Below are 14068 nucleotides of genomic sequence, written 5' to 3'. Positions count from 1 at the left end.
GTTATTGCCCGTATAAAGCGTTATTATTAGTCGCGGTCGGAACAGGGAAGGAATACAAATTAAATAACAAGAGATAGGTTTTTTGTGTTTATTCAGTTAGATATTAATAGTTTACAATTTAATGAATAAAATAAACGCGCGTTATACAATATTTGAAACGAGTATTAATTTGGAAGCAAGTGTTATTTTCGGGAAAATCTCGACAAGAGAAAAAGTAGTCAACGCGAAGCATAGGAAAATAAAAAAAAAGGGTAGGTCGTAAACCGACCTCGGCAGCGCGGAGCGAAAATACTATTTCATAAGGGTTTAGCAGAAGGCGAGCTGGTTCAAGCGACGCGCAAGAAGCAAAAAAAAAGGGTCGATCGTAAAAAGTGTCGGCACGAGAAACTCTGGATTTTCTAAGTTTCGTATCTTAAATAACGCTGCTACAAGATATTGTTATATTTCGTTCCGCGTAATGCTAATCTATTATTATTGGTTGTTCCGCGGAACCCCAGTGCTCGGGGGTGGAACACCCGTAATTTAGGTATAATATTTCGTCGCGTATCTGGAGATAGCGGGTCTTCCTCGGATCTCCCGGTACGTAATTCGCGGGCGGCAGAGGAAGAAACAGTAGCTGCGTGTCCAACGGTATTAGTTTGCGCGGCCACGGGAAATATCCCATAGACTTTATGCGGATGTCCGTCCTCAGAGGTTTGACCTGCTTCGCTCGTAGCGCCGGGTTAAAGTACGCCTCGCATTCTAAGTCAAAATAGAGGCGATCCGTCCCGAGGAATTCACTATCCGCTTCACTGACGGGGGCGTATTTATATTCGTAACATAAATGTCGCGCGTGGAATTTGTGTCCGCCTCTTCTTATTTTTGGTATCTACAAAAAGATCAAATTAGTTTCGCGTGTTCGCTGGGTTCGACCATTGGTTTTGAGGTAGGGAAGTGGCATGTGCAGAATATTAGCATGATGCTATCAGGAGAAGCTATAAGTTTGGTCTTAGGGTAGGAGTGCCGTATGTGCAGAGTATTAGCACGATATCGGCTGGGTAGAGGTAATAACGAGCGTGCAATTATTTGCACCGCTACGTCGTTGGTTTGGTTAATGGTCGAAATCAGGTCTGTTGAGGGTCGGATTGAAATTTAATATGACGCCGAACGTAGAAAATGCGAACTGGGTTCAGGTATGTTTCGGTATTAATGCACAATGAGATATCGTTAATATATGTATATTTTGACTAAACTTACATTGGATGGTTACAGTGGTGACACGTGAATGTAGATCAGAGAGCTATCGGCACGGAGAACTGACGCAGGGTGTACGGACGTAGTAACGATATAATATGCGCTCGCGTGAGGTAGAATGACGTTGAAGAGGAACTGTATGGGATAGGATCGCGTACCGAAATGGAAATGAATGTAGATATGGAAAGCGTACTGATTTGGAACAGTGTTTGGAAATGGAATCGTGTATAGAAATAGAATTGCAAGGATGAGGAGCACTTCTAGAGAGAGAAGTGCATCGCTCAGAGTCTCGAATTGATGTGTCGATTTTTTGTACTGTTTCGAGGTCCCTCGGTTTACATGGGTCAGGGTTGAAGAGTGGGGTGGACGCGTAGGAAGGGTTATCTAAGAGTTTGGAATAGCGGGGGAGTCTTATGGTGGTGGGAAAGCGGCTATTTTATGATTAACGTTTTGGGCTGTCGGCTAGAGTCGGTAACGATTATAATGGGTAACTTGTCTTAGTGAATAACTTATCGGTTAAAATGTAGTCGGTAACTTGTTGTTTGGATTTATATTATAAGTTTAATGTTTCTTAAAAGTAAATGAAAAAATTTTTGGTGCTGGGACGTAACAACTTGTTGTTTCGGACATTCGTTGAAAGATCCTTTTTGATAAAGGAAATTAATCCTTATTACGCGGGATAGGACCAAGTGCGATCTTTCAACTGATTGAGGGGTTAGAAGTCACTGAGAGAATTGGGTTTAATACATAATATAAAAATACATTACATAAATTTATTCATAGTTTTAAAAGTATATTACATAAAATTGTTGTCAAGTTTGGTTATAAATATGTGTATATAATATATATATGTTTACATGTGTTCGTTATTAAATTACAATTATTCTCTATTTTACGTTCGCGTGAGTACGTGTGGTTGTGTGCGTGTGTGTGTGAGTGTTTTAATCGCGGGTGTTACATTAGTGCGGAGAATCTCAATCAGAATAGAGAAGGGAGAGAGACTCTACTATTAAATTTTAAATTCTGATTGGAAGTTTACAATGATCTTATTGAAATAAAAAAAGAAATGCAAAATAAAGAAGTGTGTAAGTGTGTTAAGGAGTGGATTTAAATTCATTGGAAATGTTATTCGTGTTTAGTGGGCAGTACGCTTTGTCTGGCCGATGGTTTTGATACGATCGTGAAAAATGGCGACTTGAATTTACCTTTGGAATACCTTAGCTGGAGCTTTGGAGAATCTATTGTGGTCGTTCGAGAGGGTGAGCCAATGGAAATTGAAGCTTTGGTTTCGCTGACTCTAGCCGTGAGTTGAGTGATAAATTTGATGATGTTGTGATCAGGGTTCAACCGGATTTCCTTCAGTGGCGTTCGAGTGGTTCACCGATAACTTTTACTGTTCACTTTTACAGAATGACGGATTAAAACAGACTGGTGAAATTCGAGAGAGAGCTTGTGTTCGTTTTCTTCCAAAACCTCTCTTTTATATGGTTTTTGGAACAAGATTATCGCTCATGTGGTTCTGAGTCATATTATTTTCTATATTTTCTGCTGATAGTTCTATCGGTTAGAAACTCTTCTAACGTTGTCAGGAATCTGTTTCCTGTGTTTTTAGGTGCTTCTGGTGCATTTGGAAATCATATGGAAAAGGATGTGTTTCATGATTTTGTGAGAGGACTTAGGCTGCAAACCCATGCAGCGGAATAGCGTAACGCGGAACGAGCAGTACGTTTCTAAAATGACCTTTAAATATTGTTTATGTCGTTCATTTTTATTATCATGTACATAATTACTAAATAAAATACGTTTTTTATAGGAAATATTGACTAAAGATGTTAAAATCTATGAGAAAAGTTTTAATGTGATTTTAACCCTTATGAAATAAAGACTTGTGATTGGTTGCGCAAAATCCGCGGTGTACTCGTTGCGCTCCATGGGTAGTAGGGGATATCAAATTTGAACGTAAATGATGGAATATGCATATACTTATTTATACACATATTTTGTAAATTATTCGTGACAGTGTAAAACAAAGTAGTGAGTGCAAAAATAAATTTTTAGTTATTACAAGTTATTATTCATTGAGGGAATAAAACGGATTAGTTAATAATAATTAATGGATAGAAGCAATATTTATGACATACAATAAAATATATTAAAAATAGTGATTGTGATTTTATATAGTAACTTATGTATTGACAATTACAAGGAAATCATTGTGATGAATTCTAAAATTGCGTTATTATGCAAATATTGGAAGAAATGGAGACAATCCCCAGTACATCAGAAAGCGGTCCAAAAGAAGTTGCTTAGATTATATATAATATATAAAAAAATAGTGCAATGTGAGAATGCAATGCAAGAGAAACAAAAAAGAAAATTTTGAGTTCGTCCTATTTTTACACCTGAAAGAAGATTTTTGCAAGGTGCCAGTGATAACTTAAGCTCTGAAATGTTAAGCTCTAATGACCCAAAGTATTGCAAATTCTTACGGTTGACACCAGTTCTATTCGAGAAATTGTTGGAGATTGTTGGACCAAAAATTCATAAGCAGTATGCAGTTCGAGAGCCAATTCCATCACGGATACGATTGGAACTTACCTGAAGATATTTAGCTAGTGGTGATAGTATGGCTTCTATATCATATGGGTTTCGTATAGGATATATTACTGTATCAAAAATAATTTCTGAAACATGTCAATGTATTTTATTGGGATGCATTAAAGGAAGAAGTTTTTCTCAATCTGATGGCAGAAAACTGGCGTAAGGTAGCTAAAGACTTTGAGAATCTATGGAATTATCCTAACTATGTTGGAGCAATAGATGGTAAACACGTTGACGTTAATGTAAATATTATATTATTTCTATATTATAAAATCTAAAAAGTATTTGAAATGTTTATTATGCAATAACTTTATATGTATATATTGTGCACTGGATACAAGTTTTTATTAATTATTGCTCCACCAAATAGTGGATTCACTTATTACAATTATAAAGAAAGACATAGCATAAATTTAATGGCAATTTGTGATGCAAAATATCGCTTTCTGATGCTGGATATTGGTTCTGAAGGTCGACAATGGTGGTGTATTTCGCAGGAGCAAAATTGGTATTGCTTTCGAAAATGGAAATATGGATCTACCTAAACCGACCCAAGTAGAAATGAATGGACTGGAACGTCCGTATGTATTGGTAGCAGATGAGGCATTTGCTTTAACATCATACATAATGCGACCTTTTCTTCGAAGCAAGCATCTTAACATGAGGAAGAAGGTGTTCAATTACCGTCTAAGCAGAGCGAGGCGAGTAGTCGAAAGCGCCTTTGGATTGCTTGCAACTCGGTGGCGAATTTAGAAACCTATTAATACCTCTTTAACTACAGCGGTAAAAATTGTGCAAGCTACAACAGTTTTGCATAATTATATTATCCAATATGAAGAGACACTACCTCCATCAGGAAGAACCTACACTAAGAACAATGTAGAAAATAACACAGACTTAATTTATGCAAGTTCATTTACAAATATGGATGCGCACAATGCAAATTCATATAGTCGACATGTTGCACAAGTGCGAAACCATTATGCTGATTTTTTTATGAACAGCGGTGCAGTCGAATGGTAGTGGAATAAGAGGTTTTAAGCAATGATTTTTAAATATATATTATATTCTCTCGATAGTCGCTTTAGTACGTATAGAGGATGGTTTAAGTTTACTAGTGATGATACAGACAGATTTGTTGATGAAGGATACACGTTCTTGTTCTTTTTTTTATTTTTGTACTTTTCATTTATTTTTGTACTTTGCATTTAATAACTAAACATGAATCTGTCGTTTTGTAAAATATTCAATTTTAAGCACGCAAATAAATACATTTATTTTGTTTATCAATTATTATGCAAATTATGCAAATTTTTTACTTTCAAACATATGAAAATAAAAATATAAATATAAGTAACTTTATTTAACAAAAATATATATTAATATTTCATTTTTATATGTGTAGTAAAACTGAATATGAATGAATAAAACTGACTATGACATCAATTTGTCATTAATATTGTGTGATGAATATTTATAAATCTGAAATAAAAATATTTATATCATGTACAATGAATGTAAATAAAAGTAAGTCTATATATACAAATATAATTATATTATATCCCAGACAGCACATGTCCATCAAAGATGACTAAAAGACAACTTAAAGACGATTCATTATCTTTTAGAAATCTTGTCTTTTGGCCTTTCTGTGTTGTATGGGATTGTATGTTTATTATAGGTACAAATTATTATATATGCAATCATTACCTAATTCGTTTTGAACTTCCATTACCCTGCTAAGAAACTCTATCTGCAATTTTGCTCTCTCTTTGTAAGGAAGCGACGGAGGCCATCAGCCAAACTTAACGCATAGCAATGTATCGGATCATTTTATGCTCCGACATTAGTGTCGCAATAAAGGCCTCATCTAAATTATCTGCATCTTTTATTGATGATTTTCTTTCTAAAAGGACATACATTTAATGAAGAAAATTATGATATACAATAATTTTAAAAAATGAGTTTCAATTTATTTAAAAAACGGAAACTTATTGAAACATTTAGTTTTCAATTCGGATTTTTGTGAGTTTTAAATTAAAAAATGAATATTTCTATTTTTTATTCTATTTGTTATTTTATTTCTATTTATTATTTTATTTATTATTTAATCCTTACTTATTAGAGAGAAAATACAATATATATATGTAGTAGTAATTGTACGTATTTTTCGATAATTGGGAATTATAGCTGTTATTTGAGCTTGACGTAGAACATTCTGCATTTATAGGTTATGTTGGTGATGACTGTGATGACTGTGATATCTGCGATGGTATCAATAAATTTTTGGACAGAGTACTTACTGTCCTTATGAGATAAAGAAAGAAAATAAAAGTTTAAAATTTATTGTAAATAACAATTACGCTTATTACCATTTCAATACTATAAAATCTCATAATAAACATAAAACACAAAATTATTAAAAGTACAATTTGATATTTCAACAAAACTACATTTTCAGTTCTTATTCAATAAGAGGATGATACATACTGTCTTGTTTCCATACAGTCGCTCAAGAAACTCATGGCCTCATAAAAATGGAAAGAACTTTTTCGTGTTGCAGAAGCTGCCGATCCATTTGGGATGTATTCATTGTTTTTTTTCTTATCCTTCATGTAACAGTCTTTCAAATACTTCCATCTTTTTTTACGGTGACGACGTTCATGTTTCCTTTATAAAATTAAAAATATTATTACAAAAAGATACATTTTAAAAGCATACATTTTAGAAATTATTACAAAATATACATTAAAAATATTATAACAAAAAGATACATTTTAAATACATGTAACATATGTGGAAATAAATCAATAAAATCAGTATATGTTAAAATAGTTAAAAAGTTAGATTTAGAATACTGATTCTTGTATTGTATTAAAACATCCAATTGATCTTTATATAATGTGAAAAATAATTATAAATAATTGTATATATAATTATTTGTATGTATATATATATATATATATATATACATATATATATATATATATATAAAATATACAATTTTATACCTTCCATCATATTACAGACCTCTTGCCACAAAGCATTTTTTTATAATAATGTCCGCTCGGCAACCGGTAATCGGTGATTGTACAAACCAAGTTTCTGAGCAACGCATGCTATTAAGAGTTCATTCGTTGACATTTCAACTTCATTCTGTGACACAGGAAGATCGTCATCACAAGATCTATATCCTGAAAAATATATATGCATTATGATAATATAAATACTATAACTTAATAATTATAAACTCGACCGTAATGTAAGGGAGACAGAGAAGTTTCTTCAATAAAATAGAACACTAGTTAATATGCTAAATTAATAACAAAGCAATAGAATTCTCTAAATTTCCAATAATTATAGTTGTAATAATAATACTTAAAATTTGTGGATAATAACGATAATCTTACCTATAGTTACGACATTATTCTCATTTATAACGATTGTATTTTTAGTTTCATCATATTCAAAAAAACATGAATGTTTCAATAACTCCATATCATGTGTTAAAATCCAACCACAGTATCCATATTTTTTGCTCTGTATAGATCAATTGTTTATACATTTAACACATATGAATCTTACCTATAGTTACGACATTATTCTCATCTATAACAATTGTATTTTTAGTTTCATCATATTCAAAAAAACATGAATGTTTCAATAACTCCATATCATGTGTTAAAATCCAACCGCAGTATCCACATTTTTTGCTTTGTATAGATCAATTGTTTATACATTTAACACATATGAATAATTGTTCCAGAATAGAAAAAAAAAGTTGTAAATATAGTATGAAAAATTTCATATCTAAAAGCAGATCAGACTTTCAATGTATTTTAATAAATATACAAAGTAATTAAATATATGAGTAAATAAGACCAAATACAATACATACAAAAATAATTTAATTGTGATTAATAAGACATTCAAATAATCCCTAAATTTAATATTCTTTTATACAAAAAACAAACATTTCAATTCAAAATATTATTCATTTAAAATAAACTGGCATAATTAACTATTAACTGATTATGATATAATTATAACTAATTCATATTAATTTTGATATTATGTATACCTACTAATTGTGATAATTGACTCATGTTGGATTTTTTTTCCTGCTTGTTTTATTGCACAGGTTAGTAACGTAGCACGTGTATCATGTGTGTATATTGCGCAGTCTGCGAAAAAGCATTCCTTAAACTTTAAAAAGCATGAAAAGCAGTCCTGTTGCGCGGAACGCTCGTGATTGGTTCTGCTTTCGTTCCGCGTTACGCTATTCCGCTGCATGGGTTTGCAGCCTTAGACTTAGGTATTAACTGCATTATCATTTCCCAATAGATTAGAGTCGTACTGCCCTTTTCTGCCTTTTATGATAATAAGTTGTTATCGCGCGCTCATGATTTTGTGAGAGGACTTGGACTTTGATATTAAGTGTATATTATTATAATTTTCTAATAGATTAGAATCGTACTGCCCTTTTCGTTTTTTATGATAACAAATTGTTATCGCGCTCTCAGTTGTTACCACGACTCTGCGAGAATCGTTGAGACAGTATGCCCTAATGAGTGTCGCAGTGTAGACAGTTAGTGTTAAAGTTCCGTGGAAGGAAGAAATCGTGCAGTCGAGACGACGTAATAGATGTAATCTAAAAAATATTGTATTATTTCTCTTGTTTAAAAAAAAAAATCTTTTGCGCTATTTTTTTTTATTCGATGTAATATTTTTTATTTACTTACAAGCTGGGAGAATATAACTACTTCGTCAATCTGGCTAACTTCTCCGAAAGGCGGCTGCTCAGCGACATTCTCATTCTCCTCCATTAACAAGAGGTTCTGGAGTTAACACTATGCGAGCCCGTTCTGAAATGTACGGTATTTTAAAATTTTAAAATAATATTTTGTTTTTTATCATCGGGATATGTGTTAAAATTTACGTGAAGGCCTTGCTCTCTGGCGACGCGTCTGCTTGACGTCTTCTGCGTAAACTTAATCTAACGGCTCGATCTTTGATTATTCGCGGGTGACGATTTCCTTTGACTGTCGCAATCGCGATCGGGCGCGCTAAGTCTAAAAATTATTTGATTTAAGTAACATATTTTATAATTTTAAATCTGTAAAAGTAAAAATAAAAACTTACCATTCGAATTCTGGAGAAATAGATAAAAATGTAGCCGAAGAAATTCTATGTGGCTACCAGCATCACTTTTTTCAGCCAAAACAGTTCTGCGATTCGATAACTTCTCTGACAATATTCAAAAGTTCGCGAAAATTGCAAAAAAGTTCTATAGGCGGAATAATATCGCGAGTACCATGCTAGGACACTCGCCAGCGAACTTTCCGAAAACGCGATAATTTTTTTCGTCGTCGCTTGTTAATTCCGATAACAATTTGTCAAATTTTTTTGTTACACAAACTCTGCGCCAGCGAAAGACAAATTTCTACGACGTTTTTAAGATTCGTTATATAATAAATTATTTGCACCGTAACTTACGTGATGGATAAAATTCAAATTCGGAATTTGAAATGCGCTTTTTTCCAATACGGAGAACATATTTATACATTTTAAAGAAAACACCTCTTTAAGAGGAGGGAAAAATTCTTTGATTTTGCATTGGTTGTATTATTAAACAAAATATGATAGGACATTACAATGCAAAACATTCAAAAGAATGTTTTATTATTATATTTTCTTCTTTTATGACGGATTAACCGGTAATTTCAAAGAAAGTTTTGGAAATAATCTATTTCCTACGTTTACATTTCTTTTTTTTTTTTTTTTTTTGTTACGTAGAGTAATCTTTATTATTTTCTTTATTTTTTCGCCGACTATTTATAAGAAATATATCGTGAAAAAAATTTTGGAAAAACCAACAAGCAATAATCGCTTAAGTAGAAGTAAGGGGCCGGTTCTAACCCAGGTCCTCAAAGGGGGGTGCGGGATGCGGGGATATCTCGGCGGCGCGGGAGGTATGACGTCACGCGGGGCGGAGGATCTTGGTGGCGCGGGGGGTATGACGTCACGCAGGGCGGGGGATCTTGGAGGCGAGGGGTCTGACGTCACGGGGGGGGGAGAGGCACGGGGGGTGAAAGTAATATCGAGAAGTGGGAAACACGGGCCAGGCAGAATCGGGGATAAAAAGTATACGCGCGCATCACGCGCATGTGCGCAGGTACATGTCGCGGCCATCTTCCATGCGTGATCTCGGTCAATCATCTTGGTGTTCCTTATGATTTCTAATAAATAATCGAGAGAGAATGACCGAGCTAGATACAGATTAATACATAGGCTCTGAACGGCTCACCGATTTGTGCTTCAAGCTCATCTGTGAGAACTTCGACATCATCTCGTAAAGGAAAGATGCGGCCATCGGATATTGCAAAAGGGCCATCGGATATTGCAAATTTAAGGCGTTTGACATTAGGTTATGTGGGAATATCTACATCTGAATATGCTGTACTTTTAAAAGGATTAACCAATCTCATGCACTTGGATCTGTCTAATAGTTTTGACATTGACACTTTTGAATTTTATTATTTAATACCAAATTTAGTGTCTTTAACTTTGTACAATGTCAAAGTCAACACCGATCCAAAGTCTTTTGTTAGAAACATCTGTCAGTTGAAGAATTTAAGGTATGTCTTAGTTGAAATTGTATAAATATACATACTTGATTGTATGTCAAATTTAGTAATGTGATAAATATTGTAATTATGTCATAATATTTTATACAGCTTCTAATACCAAAGCTTAGAAGAATTTGAAATGAAAAAAAGAATCAGCGAGAAAAACCTACTAGTAGAGATGAAAATATGAGATGTGAGAGAAAGAATTATGAAGCATATTTGAGCAAAAAGAGGAGAAAATGCAGCCTAGTCATACAATAAGTGATATAATGTGATACGCTTAGGTAAGATAGGATTCGACGATCATATAAGTATTACGATGTGTTTTGTATTATTTGTAAGAAATCTTATCTTGAAGAAAAGGATAGAATCGTAAACTCATACGACAATAATATCTTTCTATTCCTTTTTTTTGAACATTGGATTAACTAATAATTTTTGTACACTGGACTGCCCGTTCCTATCAGTTTCATAAAATTAATATTGTCACTTCTCTTGTAGTTTTACTCATTAACTTTGTAAATGTTAAGATTAATATAAATTAATAATTTTTTTATAATGATAATGCCTTCGCGAAAGAAATATTCTTGCAAATTTCCTAAATGTGGCAATAGTTATTATTGGTCAAAAGGTGAAGTCAATAAAGTCATAAATAGACGTTTTTATAGATTTCCAAAGAATCCCGACATTTCTACAAAATGGAAAATGATTTCTGGTATAGATGTTAGTATGAATTGTCGGAATATGTACATTTGCGAAGATCATTTTGAAAAAGAAGATTTTGTTAATTTTACAAAACATTTGTTAAAGCCGAATGTCATACCAAAACACATCGAAATTCCAGATAATTTAGTCCCAATACACATATCTGCTGCTTTTGAGAAAGATCCAATAGATAATAATTATTGTCAGCCAATTTATGAATCTGCCGTTTGTAATGATTTAAATAACAATAATGCAATTAATATTAATGTTAATGATACTTTGGTAAATAATAACACTGTTTCTGAGAAAACTCCTGATTTTTATGGTAGTATATTTAAAAATGTTCAGGTTGATAATAGTGATAATAATGATAGTGAGACTCTGCCTGAAAATAACTTAAAATTTGATTTAACTAATGCAGAAAATAGGTCTATTTGCATTTGTAAAAAAAGAGATTGTACAGATCAAAAATGCACTTTAAATGAGAATGTAGAATTACATTCTGTTTCTACAACTTCTACAGAAGAAAAAAAATCAGGATTTTTAACCCAAGCGGGAGTAACTTCGAAGACAATGTCACCACGAAAAAGTATCATGTACAAAATTCATCGCAAAACCGTTGCACAAATGTATAAAATGAAAAAGAAATTAAATAACGAAAGAAATTCTTTAAAAAAATTAAAAAATATGTCAGATGAGAATATATTTAACTGCATAGAAACAAAACTTAACGAAGTTACCAAAGATTTTATTCGATCACAACTACGTAATGTAGATCGTACTCCTTGTGGAAGACGATGGACAGAAGAAGATAAGGCTTTTGCTTTATCTATTTATAAGCGAAGTCCTCGAGTTTATAAGTATCTATCCACTTATTTCCAGCTACCATTATCGCGTACTTTGAAGTACATACTGTTACGACCCGGCACCAAAATTTTTCTCATTTACTTCTAAGAAACACTAAACTTATAATATAAAGCCAAACGACAAGTTACCGACTACATTTTAGCCGATAAGTTATTCACTAAGACAAGTTACCCATTATAACCGTTACCGACTCTAGCTGACAGTACGAAACGTTAATCATAAAATAGCTGCTCTCCCACCACCATAAGACTCTCCCGCTACTCCGAACCCTTAGATAACCCTTCCTACCCCCACTTTCCAACCCCGACCTGCACAAACTGAGGGACCTCGAAACAGTCCTAAAAATCGACACATCAATTCGAGACTCTGAGCGATGCACTTCTCTCTCTAGAAGTGCTCCTCATCCTTGCGATTCTATTTCTATATGCGATTCCATTTCCAAACACTGTTCCAAATCAGCACGCTTTCCATATCCACATTCGTTTCCATTTCGGTACGCGATCCTATTCCATACAGTTCCTCTGCAACGTCATTCTACTTCATGCGAGCGCCTGTTATATCGTTACTTTATTATACTACGTCTGTACACCCTGCGTCAGTTCTCCGCGCCGATAGCTCTCCGATTCATAGTCACGCGTCACCACTGTAACCATCCAATGTAAGGTTAGTCAAAATACACGTATTTACAAAACCTCATTGTGCATTAATACCAAAACGTACCTGAACCCAGTCCGCATTTTCTACGTTCGGCGTCATATTAAATTTCTATCCGACCCTTATCAGACCTGGTTTCGACCATTAACCAAACCAGCGACGTAGCGGTGCAAACAATTGCACGCTCGTTACTACCCCTTCCCAGCCGATATTGTGCTAATACTCTGCACATACGGTACTCCTACCCTAAAACCAAACTTATACCTTCTCCTGGAAGCATCGTGCTAATATTCTGCACATGCCACCTCCCTACTTCAAAACCAATGGTCAAACCCAGCAAACACGCGAAATTAATTTAATCTTTTTGTAGATGCCAAAAATAAGAAGAGGCGGACACAAATTCCACGCGCGACGTTTATATTACGAATACAAATACGCCCCCGTCAGTGAAGTCGATAGTGAATTCCTCAGGACGGATCGTCTATATTTTGACTTAGAGTACGAGGCGTACTTTAACCCGACGCTACGAACAAAGCAGGTCAAACCTCTGAGGACGGACATCTGCATAAAATCTATGGGTTATTTTCCGTGGCCGCGCAAACTGATACAGTTGGACACACAGCTACTGTTCCCCCCTCTGCCGCCCGCGAATTACGTACCGGGAGACCCGAGGAAGACCCGCTACCTCCAGATACGCGACGAAATATTATACCTAAATTACGGGTGTTCCACCCCCGAGCACTGGGGTTCCGCGGAACAACCGATAGTAATAGATTAATATTACACGGAACGAAATATAACGATATCTCGTAGCAGCGTCACTCAAAATACGAAGCTTGGAAAACCTAGAGTTTTCTCGTGCCTACACTTTTACGACCGACCCTTTTTTTTTTGCTTCCTGCGTTTCGCTTGGGCCAGCTCGCCCTCCGCTAAACCCTTCCAAAATAGTATTTTCGCTTCGCGCTGCAGAGACCGGTTTACGACCGACCCTTTTTTTTTATTTCCTGCATTTCGCGTTGACCATTCTCTCTCTTGTCGAGATTTTCTCGAAGACAATACTTGTTTCCAAGTTAATACTCGTTTCAAATATTGTATAACGCGCGTGTTATTTTATTCATTAATTTGTAAACAATTAATATTTAAACCGAATAAATATAGGAAACCTATTTTTCGTTATTCAATTATTTTTTACTCCTTCCTTATTCTGACCACGACTAATAACAACGCTTTATGCAAGCGATAACAATAATAGTATTTAACCATGACCTATTGACAACACACCTACATGTGTTACGGACAACTGCGCCCCATACGGGAGGGCCACCCCTCCCCTTCCGCCGTCGAAGCGCGTCACCGATTAGGAAACGTCCGTTGCACCT

The 14068-nt window shown here is 34.5% G+C and overlaps 1 protein-coding gene and 1 pseudogene across 1 annotated transcript; one reads left to right on the top strand and one right to left on the bottom strand.

Annotated features, from left to right (window-relative positions):
• Nucleotides 1–6065: 6065 nt before the first annotated feature.
• On the bottom strand, nt 6066–8660 carry LOC140670653 (uncharacterized; annotated as a pseudogene).
• A 1735-nt stretch (nt 8661–10395) lies between these two features.
• Nucleotides 10396–13126, top strand: LOC140670284 (uncharacterized). Its single transcript, XM_072900854.1, has 2 exons — nt 10396–12698; nt 13060–13126. Exon 1 carries the CDS (start codon nt 11022–11024, stop codon nt 12120–12122), a length of 1101 nt encoding a protein of 366 aa, XP_072756955.1. The 5' UTR covers nt 10396–11021; the 3' UTR covers nt 12123–12698; nt 13060–13126.
• Nucleotides 13127–14068: the final 942 nt, after the last annotated feature.

Source organism: Anoplolepis gracilipes, chromosome 10 (genome assembly GCF_047496725.1).
Source record: "Anoplolepis gracilipes chromosome 10, ASM4749672v1, whole genome shotgun sequence".
Lineage (NCBI taxonomy): Eukaryota > Metazoa > Arthropoda > Insecta > Hymenoptera > Formicidae > Anoplolepis > Anoplolepis gracilipes.
Note: the sequence above shows the minus strand (reverse complement) of the source record. Positions and strands in the feature narration are given on the sequence as shown.